The sequence below is a fragment of the Dinoponera quadriceps genome, unplaced genomic scaffold (assembly GCF_001313825.1).
Source record: "Dinoponera quadriceps isolate SergipeBrazil2010 unplaced genomic scaffold, ASM131382v1 scaffold3736, whole genome shotgun sequence".
NCBI classification, from domain to species: domain Eukaryota; kingdom Metazoa; phylum Arthropoda; class Insecta; order Hymenoptera; family Formicidae; genus Dinoponera; species Dinoponera quadriceps.
In genome coordinates, this window is record NW_014557750.1 from 676,418 (window position 1) to 698,849 (window position 22,432).

The 22,432-nt window shown below is 41.3% G+C and overlaps 1 protein-coding gene across 1 annotated transcript in view; it reads left to right on the forward strand.

The window, feature by feature from the left end:
- Positions 1–22,432, forward strand: part of LOC106749430 (lachesin-like) — an 85,790-nt gene that overhangs the window by 25,951 nt on the left and 37,407 nt on the right. The window contains exon 3 of the mRNA XM_014628859.1: positions 16,516–16,613. Coding sequence (XP_014484345.1) covers positions 16,516–16,613 — 98 coding nt within the window. The remainder of the gene's footprint in view (positions 1–16,515; positions 16,614–22,432) is intronic.

Sequence of the window (22,432 nt, forward strand, 5' to 3'; positions counted from 1 at the left end):
TTACTATGTGTATAGTAAAACATATCTTAAAAATGTTGTTGCAGGTAATATTATTTTTTATTTCTTACGATTGTGTTAACTATATAAAATAGTTAATTTCCGTTATTATTCCATATTTGCTACTTTATTATCATATTCAACTCTAGAACATTACACTTTCTGCAAATCCTGATTTCACCACATTGCGTATGCAGCACCCAACTATTTTCACCTCAATAATTTTTTAATCTAATAATTTTCATCAATAATTCTTTAAAATGTGGATATTAAAAAAAATTTTTTTTAAACGTTGCTATGCTTAATAGTGCGTTTGTAGCATATGTATGTGTACTTGTAAAGTATAAATATTTAGTGTTTTATATTTTTGTTCAATTGTAGTATAAATTAGAAATCAATTGTAGTATAAAATAGAAATCAAAAGAAATTTTCGAGAAAACGTTGGAGATGATCAAATGTAGCATCTGTTTATGTTTCCCACATATGAATCCCATATAAAATATATTTGAAACTTTACATTTATAACCAGAGCCTGTGAAGATTTCCCTATTAGAATCTATTATTATTTTGGGAAATCGGACTGTCATCCACATCAGATCCCATGAAATTTTTATGCGGGCATTTGAGATTGCTATGATCGTACGCAAGTTTAATCGGGATTGTCTGAGCAAGCGACGCGCCGAAGATTATGACAACAAAAACAATAACACACGCGAATTTGCTTAACCATCGAATATATATTTACACACGATGTTTTGAAATTACTGTACAACGTTTTAACAGCATATTCCAGATTTGCGGTTCGGCGCCGCTCGGTAATGCGGTACGGCGTGGTAGGGTGCGGGGCGACAAGACGAAGAAAAGTTTCGGCAGGGATTCGAGCCGTGAGAATTTAAAGTCCCGCGAATCTGGCTAAGACCGATGGACTTTTCCCTCGACTTCGAGTCGGCGTTTCAATAATCCGCTTTGGTATCGTGCCGCTTAGCCTCCGCCGAAGCGAGGAAGAGCTGGGCAGGCGTTTATTAGGTTTTCAAGTCGAGCCCGTTCGACTTGATCGATTACAGCAGTCGCTACGAAGTTGCGAGAAATACGAATTCTTATTGTCCGATACACGGGTATGCCGAAAATCACGTGGAAAATCACCCGCATAGGATTGCTCGCGATTTTCTTGCAGGGTAGAAAGAACGCTTTCTTTTGCTTGTAAGATGCAGTACTCGCGAGGCAAAGCACAGTTGAAATACGAATTTCTTCGCTTCGTTTACTAAAGCTACGGTAAAAATCTCTATCGAATTTCAGTCGATTTGTTGTTATGTAACAATATTAACAAAATACATTCATTTCCTTCAAATGCAGAATTTACTTGCTCACTTCGCATGGAAAATATATTGAACAATTCAAAGCAGCAATCATGTAATTTTTCCTTAGGGCGGATACATGAAAGGTGAACATTTCCGAATGTTTTCAAATTAGAAAATTTATCCTTTTCACCCTTCTTCTTTCGACCTCAGGGAGTCGTAAATTTTCTCCTCTAGCGTGAACTCGTGAAAAGTGTAAATTTTCTAATTTGAAAACATTTGTATCTATGGAAATGTTCACCTTTCATATTTCCGCCAGAGAAAAATTATATGATCAGTACCCAGGTGTCGAAATAAATTTACGCACGTATGTGAAGAATTTTCTTGAGTAATTTGAAGATGAATTTACATATTTAATATACATATAAGTTTTAACACACGTATATAAAACATGAAAGAGATGAAGTGTCGTTGCGGTGAATATATCGATAATTAATCGCCTTTACGTTTTTAGACGAGTAAATAGAGACGACCGAGATTACAAAAGCGACTAATAAAACTAGGAAAACTTATAAGATCGTTCCCCGCGACTTTCAGTGACGGTCCGATAATCCGCTTATGTCACCACTTCGGTTAGTTAAAAAAGCTCCGAGAGGCTCGCGAGGTCTTTATGGCTGCGTTAAAATAGAACTTCACCAAGGAGAGGAAATAACAATTCGGAACGTGACGCATTTATCATAGATATCAAATCTCACCTCGGGATTTAAAACAAGATACTTATAGAGTAAATACAAAGATAGAGATATAATTTTTTTCATTTTATTTTATTTTATTTCGCTTTTGCTATCTAGTCGCTGTCTAGTCCAGGCTAGATAGCTACAAGTTATTATTTTATTGTATTATTGGCTAGCAGCTAGCTATTTATATCTAGCTAGCTATTTCCCACCTCATGACTACGCTTTTTTTGTCTAGCTACTAGTTAACTGTTCTAATATAACCACTGATAGAAATGAGCGTTACATTCCTGACTAGCAAGTAGCTAGCTATTATTAGGTAGTAATGATGTAAAACACGACTTTTCTATGTCATAACCAGACAGTCATTAGGTTAAATTTTTGCTCGAGTAGGTCTTTAAGATTATTTAACCATCTTAAAAGAGATACCTAACCAAGAGACACAAAGGGAAATATAGCATATATTAATATTGTCAAATCTTTATAGATTAACTGTTATACACTTCAACCGTTATTAGAAGTTGTGTACTTTACATATCAATTTCTAGTAAACTAGATAGTCAACGATCTTGCAATAATATACTATCTTGTAATTTATAATATTTCTACAAGTCTCTCTTATAGTCTTCTTATTTCTCATTAAAACCGTAAAAACAGTTTGAATTGAAAATGTGATATCAAAAACTGTTTTAATATGTTCTGTAATATATGTAAATATATGTAAACTTTGACTTAAATTAGCTTCAGTATAGTCAATCTTTTCCTAATTTTATGTGTATATAAATTGTTTCGATCAATATGCTGTTACTTATATAAATTCAAAAAAATTTCTAAAAGAACTAATTTACGGACCAACCACCTTAACATTACTGCCGCGACGTGCGCTGGTCGAGAGGAACAACAACGCGCGAAACATTAAGATAAGACTAGACAGGACAGGTTTATATCTCTTAATCCTTCACGGATACGGTGCACGCGGCAAAAAGCCGACGCAGAAGAAAAGGAAGCATATGTCACGGTTTGTACTTCCTTTGCGGCGCAGACAGTGCTGATGATAAAAATCCTTTTGCGGTCGCATAATATCATAATAACTATGTAAATCAGACCGTGGTAGCAACCCACAAACACAGAATCGGATATTCGTATGCTAAGCCTCCTCTCTCCCATTCTCTCCACGCCGTGGACGCCATTTCACTTTGATACGCGCTATATATTCACTGTTATCCAACTTCGGCAACGAGCTCAGCGCGTTTACGAAAAAAAGAGATTATTTAACTATCTACTCTTCTGCAGTATTAACAGTCGACGGCTACGGTGACATTAAACAAATCCTCTCTCGGATAAAATGGGAGATACGGGGGACGTGAGCGCACGTGCGAAGTGTTTAACGCGAAAAACACGGACTATATGTGTGAATGTATGTGCGTCGCGTATCGAAGAACTGCTTAACCCTGATAATAAAATTCCGGCTGCCAAAATAAATCGCAATAGGACTTAAAAGGTTCCGAGTTATCCCCCGTATACGTGACCGGCGCGTCCTCCCGATGTTTTCACGAAATCTATCGGATTATAAAGACGCATTAAAAATTTACCAGTTTTTACGAAGAGTTCGAGAAAAGTTTAGAAAGGTGCTTTGCCAGGATCATATTTATGTGGGAAGAAGTTTGAGATAAGTGTAGAAGTCGAAAGGAAGTTTCGAACGGAAGGGCTTGAAACAAGATGGAAACTTCAGAAAAACCTAACAAAATACTTAAGACAAATTAAAAATATCTCGATGTATTCCGCGGTGAAATATAATAAAATCCTCTCTTCCCACACCGCGCTGAGTAGTTTCGCTGAAAAAAGTGTGTGCGGATAGAAGTACGAAATATCTCGATTTCACTGTTCCACTGTTTTCGATTCGACTTCTGAAGAATCATTCGAATTTTCGCGCCAACTGTTGTTTCTTATGATTTTCTTTACCCTTTTTTGTATTCCCAGCGCAACGCGTTCGTATATCCGAATTTATTTTTCTTAACGCGCGTCGCCACCGGTAATACGCCATTTTCGTCCTGAACTTTACATTCCCCTTCATCCTTATTGTCATCATTTTTCGCGAGTCTCGTGAAAATTAAAACCACAAAAATTGGAGCCGCGTCGTACGGTATTAAAGCAATTTATTTGCAACAAACGTTGAAGCATTTCAGCATTCACGGCTGTGTACGCGCGCGCACAACGAAAAATGTTTAGGGGCGACTAGATGTCGCTCAAAATAACGTCGCGTCGGGAGAACGCTGCGTTTCGACAACGAGCTCGGCGTCGCAATGGATTTAATAAGCAGTCGTAAACGCGTTATAACCGGCCGACAACGAGGTCGAATGAGACTTTAAGCGCTGCACACAGATGGTGCCTCCTTCCGCGAAGTCGACGTCGCATTTATTAATCGTAAGCGTTATATAATTACACTTTGTGCATCAATCGCGGTATCGCGTCGTATGCGTCACGTTATCGTACTTCACACCGAAACTTTACATCGTGCCGTCTGATTATAATTAATGATATAGACCTTTAATGATATAGATAGATTTAATAATATAGATATTAATGATATAGATTTTTTATTCAGATAACAGCTGTGTTGTACTGATGCCTCGCCTTGGTCGTTGTCCATGCAATAATGTATTATATTTTTGCGTAAAGGGAAAACACCAAAATCGAAATGCCATTTTATTTTTAGGCTTTAAAGTATGTCAGTTAAAAGTATAAAATTTAAATGTACGTGTCATGAATACAATTCGGCACTCTATCCCTTTCCTACCAAAATATATGACAGACTCGTGAAAATTATTACATATTTTTTACAAATAATTGTTTTTTTAAGATGTTTGAGTATTAACGATTTTAGAAACTAAACGCTAAAACCGACATCCTATGATACCTACAGAATTATCAAAGAGATAAAATTAAAAAAAGCGTTGAAATTACATTATTTTGAATATTTATTCTATATCCTTTTATATGTTATTTTTAAATCTTACATATATTTTAAAACTTTAAACTTTAAAAATGTCACAATGTTACAATATTGCACTTTTTGTTGTGTGGAAAGGAATCCCCTGACTGACTTCTTCTTTTCATACTTATGTTCAATTTTGGTGCTTTTCTTCTAGTAAACATTGTGTAACAGTCGATAAAGTTATCGTTGTTATTGTTGTTGAATTATGATGCATATTTTACCAATTGTATATTTACCGTAGTTTAATTGGTATTCCAATGCGATTGCCGGTATAATTGCTTGATGCGATCTTAAGATGTGACCTCAAACAGTTGAAACGATCTACCGAGGTTTTCGCGAGCAAGAAGACGGCAAGAATCATGTTCACGGTGTAATTACCATACGTGCGGCACGGAAGCGCCACGTCTCGCGCGAGGCACGCTAATTAATCTGACACAGATACACGCACAATATATTGCGTCGCGTCGGCCTCTTACGAAACTTCGTGCTTCAGTTTTGCCGTCGAGTATTACGGGGAGGGGCAGAGGAGAGAAGCTCTGCAAATGACGTGCAGAACGTAGCGGAGGCGTTGGCTATTTAATGAGAGAGTCGGGACGTTAAAATATACACCGTCGTAAATATTTCGCCAAAGCGCGAAGTTTATTATATATTTCGACACGCGGAGATTCCGTGGAATATCACACGTCGTTCAAAAATGCATGGCCGGCGAGGCACCATCGAAACAGCAGTAGCGGCGGAGACGAAGTTCGCTGTTGCGCTTCGCTTCGCGAGTGTAACATTAATTACGCGGACGCGTAACTACGGAGAATGCTGTTTCACTCCTCCTGTGATCGTCGAGGCATCCACGTAATCGCGCAAACGCTAATAAAATCGTTCACGTTAAATTTATCAGGGAGAGTTCATTTACATTTTTGCCCGAGACGGGGAAGTACGACGCGGCACGGCGTGGCATGGGACGGAACGGCACGTTATACCGACACAGTGATACCGAGAAATATTCGCCAAATACGCTGGAGGGTTTAATAAATGCAAGATGATACCGAAGTTTCGCGATGAAAGTTAAGCGTCTTCGAGAGAGCGCACAAGCGGGCGGGCGTGCGATGGCGAACATGGGCGAGGCGAGAGGTGGGAAGGCCGCGAGCGTGGCCTGGTACTTATTCCCGGTGTCGTCGTTTTTTCGCAAATTAATGCTTTCATTCGAGATAAAAATTTGCTGAGCCTCAGTCGAAAAAAGAAAAGAGAAATATTTACTCTCCCGACGAGAGCGCGCGAGAAGTTAAACGCGCGCGCGCTTCTCGTTCTCTTCCTCGAGCTTCGTCCTCTGTACTCCTTATCTTGAAAGTTGGCTATTCTGTCGTAATAACCGGGAACTTTGTTAAACTCTCGTTTAAGGAAAATCTCACTTTCCCGGAGGTTCCACGCCGGGCACTAACGGCCCAATTCATCCCGTCTATCCGCGGCCATCCTTATTAACTTAACACAATACGCGTCCTCGCGCATCAGCGCTGTGTAATTCGAGTGTTTAGGTACTCGAAGACGAGGCGAATATTCGGCAGTTAACGCTCGGCCCGAGCGATCGCGTGCCAATTTAAGCGAGGCGTTAGCATGCCAAGTACGATAAAATTTGCATAGAACGCACGGGACAGACTCCGTCGTTCGGGCCTGTACTCGCTCTATTGAGATAAAGATTCAAATTTTGCGCACCGCCTGCCCTGACGACGCACCGTCGTCGAATTAGTAAATCCCTCGCAGCGAGAATTTACGCCGGCGTGTTGTCCCATCTAAAAACATGACGAAATCTTCTTCCTCCGGCAGATGGATACTAACGTTGGATTATCGCGTCCTCGCTGCGCAATTGTTAACTCTTTCGAATTGAATTTTTCTTTGCAACAGTATCTCTCACACTGCGAGGAAATACGAAGAAGGCATTATCCATAAGCGTATTATCCATAAACTTGTTTGCTTTCATTAGAATATTTTTTAAAGCGTTCGTTACCACGCGTCACATGTGTGTGACGCACCGATTCAGACGAGAAACCAATGTCACATAGGTGTGACAACGATAAATTTTCATTCTACGTCCATGTAAATAAATTAAATCCATTTTTTATTGCTAGATTAACAAAAATATAAGTTGGTCTGTAATTGACGGTTTTCCAAACGAACGGTACCAACGAGTGAAATATTTATTGTACGGTCGGCGTCAAATATGTGCTGTGAAGGAGATGAAGGAAAGTTGGAACAATTTTGTCTCTTGTAGCTTTTGTTTCTCAAAATATCGCAACCACAAAAAATGAAACTGTTATTCTACCGAAAAAGTTCATACTAAATTTGAATAAAGTATCTTGATAATTAGGAACGTAATTAAATAAATTGTAAAGCTAAATATTTGTCCAAAATCTTCCGTGTATCAAGGAAGGATAGAATACATGGTAGACAAAATTTGGTAGGCAAGATTTATAAAATAATAGAAATAATTATACTTTAATAGTTAATGTATTTTTTATTTTTTATTCTGACATTAATATCATTCTGACATTAATATCATTCATTAAAATAACATTAATTAAAATATTAAATAAATATTATTTATTAAAGTTTTCATAAAAAATGTAATGAAAACAAATGTTTTGTGGAAAAATGATAATAATATTAAGACTGATATATAGTAGATTAAATATTTATAAAAGCGTAAAGACACATCTCAAGGAAGAGTTAGGACGTCCCAACTTTTCCTCAGTGAAGTGTCACAACTTTCTTTGATTGATTTCTTTATATTAGAACGGTTACCAAAACTTTTAGTTTAGACACTTTTAGTTTAAACATTGAGGTTAGAGCATACTTGTACTGTAAATCTTAAAAACTGTATATTAGAATGTATTGAATAAAATTCTTATAATGATTTTCGATTGTCAAAAATAATCTTATTTACCTTGAATTAAAATTATAATCTTTACAACTTGGTAAATTGTCATACATATTATATAGAGACATATCAACTGTGATTCAGCCAAAAGTATACTACTAATTGTTAGAAGGAAAATAACTGTCCAAACTCCATCAGTATCAAATCTCTCTCATCTCCTCTATCATTCGCTAGACGGAGAGTCACATGATTTTCAATCTTACACATAACGCATAAGGTTAAAAATTGTAGAAGTAACTCTAGTTATAATGGCAGGGCTGTAATGACTCTAATTATATCAGTTTCAACCTTATATGTATTGCTGTGTATGAAAGGCTAAAAATTGTGTAATAGTAAAAAATTTCAACTTCGGAATGGTATAGCATATACGAGGGTGGATCAAATATGAATGAGCCTTTTGCAAAAAACCACATATTGGGAATACAAATTAGTTCAGTCCGTTTTCTGTAATCAAAAATGCATTTATTTCAGAACAAAATTAATGAACAGATTAATCAAAGTATTGTCCATCGCTGGCTACTACTTTTCCCATCTCTCAGGCAATTTTCGAATTCCATCTCGAAAAAATGTCTCGTCTTTTGAGGCGATCCAAGTTAGGAGCCAATTTTCGATTTCTGCGAAAGAAGTGAACCGGTGAACTGCCAAATCGTTCTGCATCCGTCGGAATAACCAGTAATCAGAAGGAGCGAATACGGCGGGTGCTGTAAAATATCCCACCTGAGCGTTTCCAAATAATTTTTCACGATTTTTGCGACATACTTTTCATACTTTTTTTTATCGGTAGATCTTAATGTGCATGGAATGGTCTAAATAAATTTATTACGGTATAATTGGAGAGGCTCGATCGCATAATCAAATAGCAACGACGAATCCTTAAAACGACGGTGTGTTTTCCGCGCTATCATATTGCGAAAAGTTAAACCAATTTCACGCAACGTCGTGCGATCATTTTTACCCAGCTTTCATCGGTATCTCTAGCGTTGTCAATTTTCCGTCGTAACGCAGCTGAGAGGTGAAATCAATTTTACACAGCATGGATCTCGCTGTTGTTATCGCGTTGTCAATTTCTCGTCGTATCGTGACTACTAATAATACTTCTTGTCGCGTCACGAAACCGTGAGCGTATTGTGAACTGAGACTCCTTTTTGCTGCATCAACGGTAATTAATACAGGCAGTCATGATATGTTGTTTTGTTTTTCGTAAACATGTAATATACACAGTTTTCTCTATTATTATATTATTTTTATATATATTTCTATACAGAGTTGCCAATTTTAAATGATACATTGAAATTTTTAGAAAATCAATATTTTATTTCATTGAAAAATGTTTCGTACGAAAGTTTTATAGTTTCAAGAGAGATATAAGGTGGTGGCCTTTATTGCATGGTTAATAATTCAAGATCATTTCAAGATGAACTTCATTTTTTTAATATATTGCATGCGGGTATATTTCACCGCGGACTTACGCGTGTAGCGGGCGTTTTTTCGTGAATTTCGCGGGAGTTTGGTATTCAGTAAAATATTCAATTAAATCAAATAACTCGACAAACTAAACTTCTAAAAAGAAACAATGGAAATCGTTGCCTAGCAACACAAACACCGTACACACTTAAAATGCCCATCGTATTTATACGATACTCGCTCTCCAGCACAAATCTACTAAATACGTACTTTTACGTGACCCGCGTGTAGTGACAGAGTGAAAAAAACGTAAAAGTACGTTTCCTGCATACAATGTGTTAATAGAATCATATAGTTTTTTTAACGCAAATGGATTCATCTGTTCATTCTACATATAAAAATATCAGAGTAAGGTAATCGAAAAATGAATATTTTTCGAGGTATTTCATTTTTTATTCTGATATTTTTAGTACAAGATATGAAATATCTCATAAAGTATTTTACCTTTCCATAACATCATCTTAACACTTTCGTAGCTTTAACACATAGAACGACAAATGGAATCGATTGCTGCAAGGAAACATAGGGAAATTAGAAAAAATCATTACATTTTGTAAATGCATCGATGCACCAATGTGCAATGATTAATATCAATAATCGATTTCTCTCATATTATTATGTAAGCAACGAAGTTAAGGTCACCATCTTATTGCTCCCCTCGAAACCATAAAACTTTTGTACGAAGTATTTTTCAGTGAGTCTTGGTTTTCGAGAAATTTTAATACGTCGTTTAAAATGGGCCATCCTATATACATGTTCTACTCTCGCGCGAGAAGGAAGAGAAGGTAAGAACGAACGTGCGAACAGTGACACGCCGAAAGCAACCCTTTTATAGCCCCAGGTCCAAGCTTCCACCGAAACCGTCTCTTCGCAGCGATTGATCTCAACGCGTCGCAGTGCATTTCGCATAACGGCCCGATCGAAATAAGAGGATCATTTGTCGAACGCGCGATCCGCGGTCATGCATCGTACAAGACGTACGTTTCTCGTGCACGAGGGTGAGAAACATCTGCCACGGTTCCGCGATTCTCCATTCGCGATAAGGTGCCCACGGCACACGGGAAAAGGAGGAGAAACAGGAGTGTAGGTCGCTTGCTCGCTTGCAAGCCAGCCAGCCAGCTAGGAAGCTGCATCGACACGTAAAAACGTCTCGTCGCCTCCTTCTCGGTGGCGTCGATCCGCCGTTGCATCGCACGGTATCAGCATCTCTTACGTGTCGGTACGTATCGCTACCGGATGGTGTGTCCGTAGGGGAGATCTGAAATACGTCGGGCGATATTTCGTCCTGTCCGGACGTCGACGCGCAGGAAAACCTTTCCTCCTTCTCCTCCCCCACATCTCCTACTCCTTCCGTGGTGGTCGCAAGTTGCAGCTGCACGTCGATCTCGATCTTAGGGCCCATTCTCCTGCTCTTTCCCCGCTTCCTTTCGCCCAATTTCACCCCTCGTCCCGTCCGAACTAAAAAATTTCACGTAAGGCGTCGAAGATTCACACGCGACCGCCGAAACTGAGTTACAGCGTAGCGTTCGTTGAATTGTCGCGCGGACGACATCGGGCTTGCGGCAGGGTCGGTCCCTTTATTTTCGAATATTGCCAATCCGCCCCGATCGCCAATCTCGTTCGGTCCCTCTATTTTATTTCGATTCGAAAATTCCGTGCGGCGCTGCCCGCGGAATTTACGGTCGATGTGAAAACTGCGATAACTCGGGAAAGTTATTACACGCGCGCGTATACGACACAGGCGGGAGGAGGGACGATGAAGGGGTAGTAGGTAGGCAGATAGATAGATAGGTATTGGACCTCCTCCTTTAGTTATTTTTAAACACCGTTACAGATTCGATCAATCGTCCCGGCTCTGCCGGCGAATTCGATATCGTTTAATTCACGGATGACGCGACGACCGTTGACCCTGCCTCAATATATCCGCGATGACGCGATTTTCTTAATTCATTTGATCGGTAAACTCGTCCCTGGGCTCCATGAATAACGGAGCAGGACATTCACTGAATGAAAGCGTGTAGTTCCGCGGGACAGAGAAAGGTACAATTATCGTTTGGGGGCTAACTTCTTTCATCTCCGTAACGTTTAAAATCATATTCATGAAGTTTCATGAATCGCATTGACCTACACTTTTAAATTGTCCCCTCCGCTGGCGCTTCTTCTTCGACTGGATCCTTTTCTCTTATTTAAATAGAGCCGAACCTATCGAAACGCTGAGTAATTTGAAGAAAAAATCGTGTTGCGGATTCGCCGCGCAATTTTTCCAGTTATTTATTATACGTCGCGTTTTATTTCTTCTTTTTGTGCTCTTCATTCCTCTCTCTCCCTCTCTTTCTCTCTCTCTCTTTTTGTAATGCTCAGATCTGACGGATTTATCGCTCGATCGGGATACCTGGTGTTCACATGTATCACGAATACAATATTGTTTGGTTTAACGTCGTCGTGCACGCCCGAATTCTCTCAGATTCTTTACGGTGTCGCGATACGGCCCGGCCATTTATTTCGATATCAAGTTTCTCACCGCCAGAGGCTTCCCGCAGAGAAGCTGCTATAGAAACGAGCAGCCGTTGTATCGTGCTCGAATCTCGATTGCTCGAAGCTGCTAACGTAGTTACGTGTTTTACGGCGCGAAAGGGAATAACGACGCGCCGGGCCGGCGGCGGCAGACCTCGTGCCTTACCTTTACTACTGACCGCCGCTACTTTATTCGTTACCGTACTCGCCCGCAATCATGATCGTAATATGACGTACGGCAAAGTGTGAAACTGGAAAAACGTGTCGGGTCTTTCGAATGAAATAAACGCGTATAATACACGTTGCTGCGATTTTTGCAAAAGCGAGAAACAGCTCGTTGAGAGTTAAATAAAAATTTTATTACGACTTATTAGCCGGATGTGTATAATTTGCATTCAGCGCGTGTATCTTAGCTTAACTTCGTCCCATTTAATACCGCGCTCATATTATTTCGATTTCAAACGCGTACAGTTGAAGATCCGTATTTTCCAAATATTTCCATACGAGATACTGTGCACTGAAAGCTGTGTATAAAAAGAAGATAATATTTTTAAAAACTCAAAAAATATTTCGAAGTTTCGCCTGTTCATTGCATCCATCTGTGTTTTACACCTCACATATATTATTGAATTAATATACTCGAGATTTCGCGAAGTTTTAAAATGCTTAAACAGGTCGGAGTCGATAACGATCTTGAATTATTCGCGAAACTCTAATTTTTCAATGATTCGCTCCATTTGGACGGCTACATAGAATTTCCATTTACAACACGTTCGCGTACCTTTTACCAGGCTTTTGCATGAAACATGAAAATTCAAAAGAACTTTTTGATATTTCAAATAGTTGCGTGGATACTCTGCGGCGATTATAGTTATCCTCTACCTATCAAAAGAAGCCCTGACCGCAAAGTTAAAATTTTTCCGCAACATATAATACTGGGCGATATATTATACTTTGAAGCATTTTTAAAATAACCATCCTTCGTTGTGATATGTAAATTCGAAATATTTCCGAGGAGTCTCCACGAGTTTGAAATTCACGTTTCGATTGCGCCGTCGTTCCGTGCGAGCCTTAAAATGTCGCTTCAATAATGCATAGGTTATCACTTTCCAGCCCCCGACGGTGTTTAGGGAAGAGGCAAAAATGGCAAAAATAAAAAGAGCCCCCACGCCGTAAATACCACGTATGTGACCGTTGCTGCGTAAATAATTTGTCGCTCGCGTCACCTGTCATCCGTCGTCTCGTAAGGCAAGACGCGAAGAAACAACGACGACGGGATCAATTTTCTCCCGACGAGCACAGCCGGGTTTTTATTTTTCACGCGATTATCGGCACCTCGTCGACATCGAAGGCCGAAAGTGAAAGCCGATCCGCGCGTTCTCCAGTTCTTTCGATCGGCGTTTCGGCCTCCGCAAACCGGTACTCGACGGCAGCACAGAGCCATCGTAACCATGTATACCGCTTGCGCGCGGAGATTGAATTATTTTTCTCCCGGAATAATTTTGCCATAAAATAAGACCAGTACGAGAGAGGGTGCATGCGCACTCACATACACACACGTCCACCGCTCGCAGCGTCATCTGTCTCGAGAGAGCACTCCCCTCAGTCTTTCTCCTCACCTCTCTCTCTCTCTCTCTCTATCCCTCCATTCCACTTCCGGCGACGAGGCCACTCGAGGCGGGTAACGTCGCTATTTTCCCCTGCGTCTCTTTATATTACATTCTAGATACGGCCACGGGGACAATGAGAGCGGCGATGGGAGTTGAATATTCTTCTCTTCTCCTGTTTCTGTCAGCGAATATCTTATCATAATACCATCGACACTGTTTTCGCGAGATCGTCGCTGGACATGGCCGATTCGACGGACCCTTCGGCATAAGCACACCGTCGACGTTTGCCACGTGCAAAACGGCCTAGAGAACCATCGGCGTCTTCTCGGCTCAACGGGTGCAGCTTGCGACCGCAAGCTTTTCCGTTTGATGCGGCAACCGATGGCGACGGCGCGCACGGCTGCCGGATGTTGCGCGCCCATATCGCACGAGAAAGCATGCCTCGCCGATGAGACGGTATTTGCAAACTTTGAGCTTGCGCACACGTTTCGATATTGCCTCACGTGCCGCGCGGGATGCACAGCCGAATATGTTGTTCGTTGAACTTCCCGTTTTTTCCTCCGCCTCGCCCGTCCCGCTCCGTCAAACTGCGTCGCCGACGGCGAGTTCTTACTTGCAAAAGCGTAGCGCCTCGTAATACGCTCGCTTCGATTTTGCACTTTTTCCTCGGTTTGTATTTGCCGAGGTCGATTCTTCTTTGCCCCGGCGCCGCTTCGCGAAAATAAAACCGCCACGATATCGCCGGGGGCGGAAGAGATGAATCCAGGGGACTCTTCTATTAAGGGCGAGTTTGACAGCTGGGATGTATCAATTATGTAATTCTGCGCCGGAGACGAGGAGGTGGAAAGCGAAAATATTTCCACGCGAGTTCCCGTCGAATCGCGTAACTGCTCCCGACATTGAACAATGAGACCTCGCTTTCCGGCTGGCGTTTCCGCGTGAGATTTTAAACGGAAACGCGGAACGTTTTCACCAGGATTTCAGCGATTGAAAAATTCCGATAACGATCTCCCTTCGAGTAACGCGATCGGAGGGAGCTTTCGTAGGATAATTTTCCGCGAGTCTTCCTTCTCTTCTTCCTCCTTCCAATTGTCGCGAATGGCTCTAATACAACTGATAAATATGTAATTTCTGTTAAGCTAACGCTTCGCGTTTAGATTTGAGCACAATATGCGAGCGTGGCTGGAAGCTATATTCCCACACACACCATTCCGTATGAAGCATTTATATTAGGTGCACGTATGCACGCACGCACGCACATACGTGCGAGCTATTATAAGCTACAGCGGTACGCCCATGGCGAAAGCTACGAGCGAGGTATTTTGCGTTAATTTAGATTAACGCTATTGTGATGAAGAATTCATCAACGCCTCTCACCATGGTCTTCCTATTTTGATGAATATTCATTATTATATTCCTCATTTCATATCCCGCCGTATCAGTCTTGTGATGCCTGTGATTCTTATGCATGGGGAGATATCGGGAGTATGTGTATATGCGAACCGTGAACGTGAGCGTGCGCGATTCGACGTCCGACAGGAAGTTAAAACTATACCTCATCGTTCGAAATGCGCGTTATTATATGCGTCAACAGGCCGTTAATCGTCGTTATTGCGCCGTCACGTGCGTGAGTAACGTATTTTAACGAGGATAACGAATCATGAACATCGACGGCATCGTCGTCGCCGCGGCCCGCCTCTCTGGAGTGACGTGAAAATATTTGTCAAAGCGCAGAGGCGGGTTAACCCTCGCATAAAATGACGATTTATATCACTGGGTCGAATATTTAAAACGTTATTTCATACGTCGCGCGCGTAGTGCGGAAAGCTCAACACGCGATATTAGTTTCGTAATCGCGCCGCGACATGACATATCGCTTGTGCGCGACGTATCATCGATGTATCAATAATGTATCGCAAAATATTGTATTTATTTTAAATCGTGCGCGCGCCCACAGCGATATTATTATTACGAAAGCGTGCATATATACACAAACACACGGTTTTTGCTACGGTACAATAAGCAGCGCGATAATTACGGGGCTTCACCGTGCAAATAACGTGAAATCCGCAGAAGAATTCGAATATATCGCGTATATAAATGAGCGAGGATGTTTCTTTCCTTTTTGCGTGCAAACAACACACACATTGCCTAATGCCGCCCCGACGTCTTTTTAAACGCTACATATCGATATTTTTAACGTCCGCTGTACTGCATCTTGCTTGTTTTGCAGCGACCGTTTTCGGCGAAACATTCAGGGGACGAACAATGCTGTAAAACTTTCGGTAATTCAGAGCATAACTTTCGTTACTCCGTTCAATACTTCGAGAAGAGTAGTTCGGAACTTCAATTTTCGATATTTTATTACTGAGATACTTAATAGTGAATATTAAAAGGACGACAAACGCGCTTGGTCTCCTCGAAGTATCTCGCTGAGAGAATACTCTGCGTCTGTTAAAAGATGTCGCGAAATAAAAATTATGATCGCGGGATTGTAGAAAATCCTGCGTCCTAAGGAAAAAATATTTAAAAAGTAAAAAATAATTTTCCGGTAGGGTTACTAATATTTATTTAAATATCTCTGAATTTTTTTATTTATATGGAATAAACAATTGCTTTCATGAAAAGCTACAGATATAAAAAGTGTGTACATTTCCTTATTTAAATAAAATTTGTTCTCAATGTAGAAATATATTTATTGTTATAAAGTAAATATGTTATCAGTATTTATCGAATACTTTTTTAGACGTTTTTTCTCAGTATAAACGTAAAGGTAACAATTAAGTTTTTCTTTCTTTTTCATGAGGTCACATTACGCAAAGTTAATTACAACCATGCTTGACGACACGACTTTAATTTGCACTTGATAAGCGATCAACGGAAGGTCACATTGTGCACACGCGCGCAAGTCGGACTCTCCAAATCAACAAATTGAATGAGAAACGTAACGTGTAGCCTCTCTCTTCTCCTCTGTTCGCAGATGTGCCGAGTTTCTCCGAGCCGATTGGCAACGTGACCGCCGCCATCGGCAAAGAAGTCGCTCTCTCTTGCACCATCAAGAAAGTGGGAAATTACAAGGTAAGCAGCCGATAAATTTTTGTAAGAAGAACGCGGTGGCAGCGGTGACGCGGCACTGGTGTTCGCGGGAGAGCAAGTATCAGGCGCTAATTAATTAGCTTGTAAACGCATAAGCGCGCATCGCCGACGATAAGAGAATCTAAAATTCGGATAATCCCGCAGAAATAAATGGGCCGCTCCGGGCTGCCGCTGGCAGATGTCAGAGCGCCGGTGCCTTTTTGCACTTCCCCGCTGCCTCTCGTATTTTTCTACGGGCGCGAATTTTCCGCTTGTTCGCACGAGATAAGTCCGAATATAGATGCACATCGATGTTCGTCTCGTCGGAGAGAGAACAAAGAGAGAATGCGACTGTACACACGAGCTTGACCGTTGAAGCGCGAATCCATTGGCGAACGCATTGGGTCACGCGTCATTCCTTAACGCCTTTTTCAGTCTTTTTTACTGTACATTTGTATACAATAAAAAATTTTGTGTTAAATTTAACACATTTCGTATGTCCTAAACAATCTGTTCAAGTTTTTATGTTGACTTAACGCAAGGTAAATATATTAAAAAGGAAGTGTTATTTTTGTATTTTCTTTTGTTTACACGGATATATTACTGTTACGTCCTGGGTACCTCGGAAATTACGAATTTCTTTTTTTTATATATGATTCGGAAGTAGACGGATTTCGGTCAAGCGATGGCTCGCCGTTAAACACGCCATGTGTTTCCTAACGTGTCTGTTATCTCTTCCACCTTCACGTAAGGCACGTAGTTTTGTTACATTCTGGGTACCCCGGGAACAACGAATTCCTTTTCTTTTCTATAATTAGGATGATCTTTTCCGCCTTCACGTAAGGCACGTAGTCGTTGCATCCTGGGTACCGTGGGAGCAGCAAATTCCTTTTTTATGATCAGGAAACAAACGGATTTGGGTAAGCGCTATCGTAAGAAAGGTATGATTATACGCCGCCAAATGAGTTATGAGTTTCCCAACGCGTCCGTGATTTTGGGATTAGGCTCTTAGGATCATTTATGACGTCTTGATAATATTAGGGATTTGCGACGTTTCACCTTTCTTTCGTTATCTTCCACTCTTCGCAATGGGAACGTCTTTCCGGAGCGGTCAGCTCGTTGACGCGGCGATTTTAGCCCTGGATTGGCTCGCCGGATTGCCGGGTTCGCCTAATGGGTATGCGAGACAATTTTGGTTAACAAAACGATTTATTCGAAGTTACAGACTCGTGTGCGAGCGGATGTTAGCTCGGTATTTCAATTAATAATCTTCTTGTAAGACGCTAGATGCGTCGGAGCGTGTTGCTGCTGTCGTCGGGCGCGCGTCTGTTTTGACAGATCAGCTGATCTTTCGCGTTTCGCGGTGAGATGGTGGCGCGGGACGGCGGACGCGGTTGGGTAGACGCGGTGATATGTGACACGGTTGACGCTCGAGTGACGGTCGGTCGAGTCGCGGGGAGCGGGCGCGGTGTTTTGAACGCACAGCTAGTGTTGTCGCTGTTCTGACAGTCCAGATCTCCGCGATATTTTCCACGATGTCTTTTAAATGCCACAGAGAGTGCAATCGGTAGCGACGCGCAGGTGGCACGGAAAAGCGGAGGCACTCTCCGAGCCCAGAGGCCCCACGGGGTCGGGAACGGTACGACAACCAGGAGGTACCCGCGGCATCGGGTCCCGCTCCTGCGGTGTCGTGTGCTCTCCGCGGGGACTACGGCACTGGGAGGTCGCAAGAGAAATGCGGTGTGACGGAAACGGTCGGCGTGCTCTCGGCGGCGCTTCTTCGTCAGGAGAGTCGGGGCCGAGAACGCTCGGCGGAGACGACGAACGACGCCACCCCCTGCACGTTGACTCCCCCGTTGAAGCTCGCTCCCGCGGATTCTTATGAACTAGTAATCGCTCGCTTGGTTGCTCGCATGCAACCCGGCACGGTAACGCGAGGGACCCGGTGTCCCTTTATGTCGGCAGTAACCAGGCCGGGAGTACTCGGCCGAGAGTACTCAGCAGGGACGGCGCAGTCGCCACCCCGGACCTGTCTGGCCGGATGTCGGTCGGTCGGAGGTCGGTGAGGAACCGGGAACTCCCGGTGGAGACGGCAATACACCGTCCCGAGGGAGGAAGCGAGTGCGGCTGCGAACACACCGTCTCGGTTCCTCGGCAAAGAAAGACGGGATCCGGAGCGGCCTGCGAACGTGTCGCTGTGGCTGACTCCGGTGGAATCGGCTTCGATGCCTCCGCTGGTCGGATTTTATATCCGACGGAGGCTGATTGTTTATGTTTGTTGACATGCACGTGATCACGCTCTCGGCGGAAGCGAGTCACGTGCGTGTCGTATAGTTCAGGATGGCGCAAAGCGTCAGTGAGCGACCCGACGGATGGTCGGTCGGATCGCGGGGTGGGCAACGGTGCAGGTGCGCCGTTACAAATTTTCCAGGGTATCCGTTTTCTAATCTTCCATATCCGTTTCCTGTTTTTCACGAAAACTCCTCTCATTGGCGATCGTCATCCGCCACCCCCAAAATCTTCTCTTTAAAACCCTTACTCTCTGGCCACTCCACAGTCAGTGTCCGTCAGTCAGTGTCAGAGAGTCAGTCAGTCAGTCAGTCATTTTTCTTCTTCTTCTTCTTCTTCTGCTGAGTATCAACGAATCCATGTTCTACGTACTATTTACCACAGTCGATTCACCTAAATCGTAAGTCTCTATTTCATATTTAAACATGACTTTTAATCGTTTCAATCCAATCTCCATTCCCACTTCACTCTTTAAAACACACACATACACTGCGTAATTATTACCTTCCTTGTATCATATAATGATGTTTTTCTCGCCATACCGATAGGTTAAACATTCTTGTTACGTTAAATCCGATTGTATTAAATTAAGTTACACGGATTACTTTTTTTACTTAATCTTATTTTAATCTTCATCTTGTATTTGCATTATTCCAATAATGCTGATTTATAAAAGTTTGTTTAATGTTATATCTCATTGTTTAACTTTAGCAAACTGTTTCATCTTTTAAATATTGTATCATTTACAATGACTTTTTTCATCAATTTATCACTATTATTAATCCATGTGAGAACCAAATTATGTTATTAGTATAATTAATAAACTGTTTTATTCAAAATGCTCTAAATTTAACCAAGTTGTTACAATTATTCATTCATTNCAGGTTGTTAAAATTATTCATTCATTTCCTTTCAATTACTTAAATCTGAATACCCCTTCAACACTCTCATATGGTCTTATCCCAGGTAAAGAGATTAAGTTCTTTGACCTAAATAAAGGACCACGTAACGTACGTTCTGCGATTGGAGTAAATGGTCCTCTCCGGACTTTGACCTGATCCATAATAACCTTTTCCATAAATAACCTTTTCATCATCATCAGCCTTGTTTCGTCCACTGCTGGACCTAGCCTCTTCCAATTTTACTTTGAAGGAATTTGGCATTAAAACGCCGCGCTTGCCATTGCGTGTTGGCGAGTATTTTTCTTAAAACGTAACGTTTCACACAGTGCTTACCGACTGTGCGTGGGCCAACGGCTTAACATCTCTTCCGAAAGACGGAGCCCAGTTTCCCATATATGAGTCTTTTTATTCAATACATGGAGGAGCGCAGCTTGGAATAAAAATTCCGGTGATTTGGTGGACTTGAACGCAGAGAGTTCTCCGCGCTGCAAATCTGGCGCTTTACCACAAAACCACACTGCCGCTTTTAATAAATAACTCTTTAGGACATAAATATATTAATAAAATTGAGGTAGTTTATTTTTCTCTTAGTGGGTTACCTCCCGAATTCTTAAGCCAAATACAAAGTATATTTTTAACACAAATTCATAATTATTAAGACCACAAATTGCTAAGTAACAAAAGAATTTTTCAATGTTATACATCAAATTATAGATTTGCAAGAAAATTGATTAAATATTACTATAAAAAGCCAACAGCAAAAAATATATTTTGTTCTCGCTGTCATTGTTGGAGATAATCTAGACTTGAATGCAATTTTGGGATACCCTTGCAGTTTTAAAGCAAATTATTGCTGTAGAATTTGTTTTGAGGACATTTCTATCTTTATTAAAATTCAGTAAACAATTTTTATATTTAAACATTATTTCTTTAAATTAATTAAATCTAATTTTAGTTAATATATTTACTAAAATTAAACAAATAATTAAACAAATTTTCTCAATATAGATGCTCTTTTAAAAAAATTCAATTCTATAAATCAACTTTGTAAAGTTTGCTATAAAATCAAATTTGAAAAAATTGAGTTATCTCTACATTATCGAGATATTTGGCACAAAAATAGCTATATAAAAATAAAAATAGTTACATTCTGCAATGATTGTGAAGACAAGTTGTATTTATGTTTAACATGTTTCAACATAATACATCGAAAAATATGCCATTATAATAATAAATATTTTATTCGAAATATGTTGCTTTCATATATTATAAGTAAAATTATTAGTCTCGATAGTATAGGGCGTATACGATCCATGTGGCGTGAGCAAAGTCGTTAATAATCAATCCATAGTAACAAACATGTTAAGATCATTTTAAGTACATTTTTGGATACTACACGGCTTATTTTATTAGCTACGAAGCATAATAGATAAATTTAAGTCAATCTTAAATAATCCAACTATGAATACCGGCCTTTCAATCAATTCTCAGGTAGCTTTCGTCGCGCAGAAACACGCGACAGGATTTTTCAGTTAGGTCGCTTCGCCGAGAAAACGTACAATTTGTCCAGATTACCTTTGGAATGATTTTTTTACGCGTGCATGCGAAATAAGTTTCCACAGAGCGGGGCGAAGCGGACCGGTTAATATCGAATGCCAAAAACAATATGTACCGAACACGCGTGGTATCTTCTCGATAATGCTAACGCGAAATAAAGAGAGCGGAGAGCAACGGGCGGGCGCGCACATGCTGCGCGACGACTGGCACAACCGGCGGCGGGATTCGCGCAATACACGCGATAACGTAATTTGCAACGCAAATGTGTATATGTTCAATAGGCCATGCGTAAACACCTGCTAGTGGCACGTACAAATGTTTATTTTTCGAAGGATATCGAAATTGCCATTTTGTCTCCGGGCTTTTTGCCATTGCTCGATGAGAGGACATCGGGAGAGAAAGAGAAAGAGAGAGAATGCACTCGCACGCCCATAATACACCTCGAGCGAATCGATTAATTAGCGTTCGAAGTCAAACCACGCGCGTGAGCGAATCGCGCGGTGTGATGATTCGCAAACGCGTATCCGCGGATTCACGTGGACATCGGCTGCGCGTCAGTCGATTTTTTCTCTCTCCTCCGCATGGAATAAAGCTTTGACGTGCGATTAAACGCGTTAAAGCTCGCGCGCGTCAGCTCGTCGCCATTATTTTGCGTTATTTTAACTACGGTGCTTTTAACGTGTTCGAGCCCCGTATGCCAGTGTGTTCGCGTGAATGCGCGTGTAAAAAATAAAATGCGATAACCGCGAATTTATATGCGGCTGGATCGACTTTGCGGACGAGTCCGTGTAATCCCGGCGAGCGAATGCATCTTCGCCGATCGATCGCTAATTATAACGGCGTTCGTGACGGGAGCGGACGACGAGTCACGCTCGTTTTACTGTCGTTACGCGCAGACGACCCAAAATTCAAAATAAACCGCACGCGTTAACGATGACGGCGATGACATCAACGTCAACGACGACTGCGGCGGAACAAGCGCGGCGAAAATAGAAATCATACGCGGAACCACGTACACGAAAATAGATAACGCTAATTGTATTAATCGAGAAGAGAAAATATGACCGAAAAAAA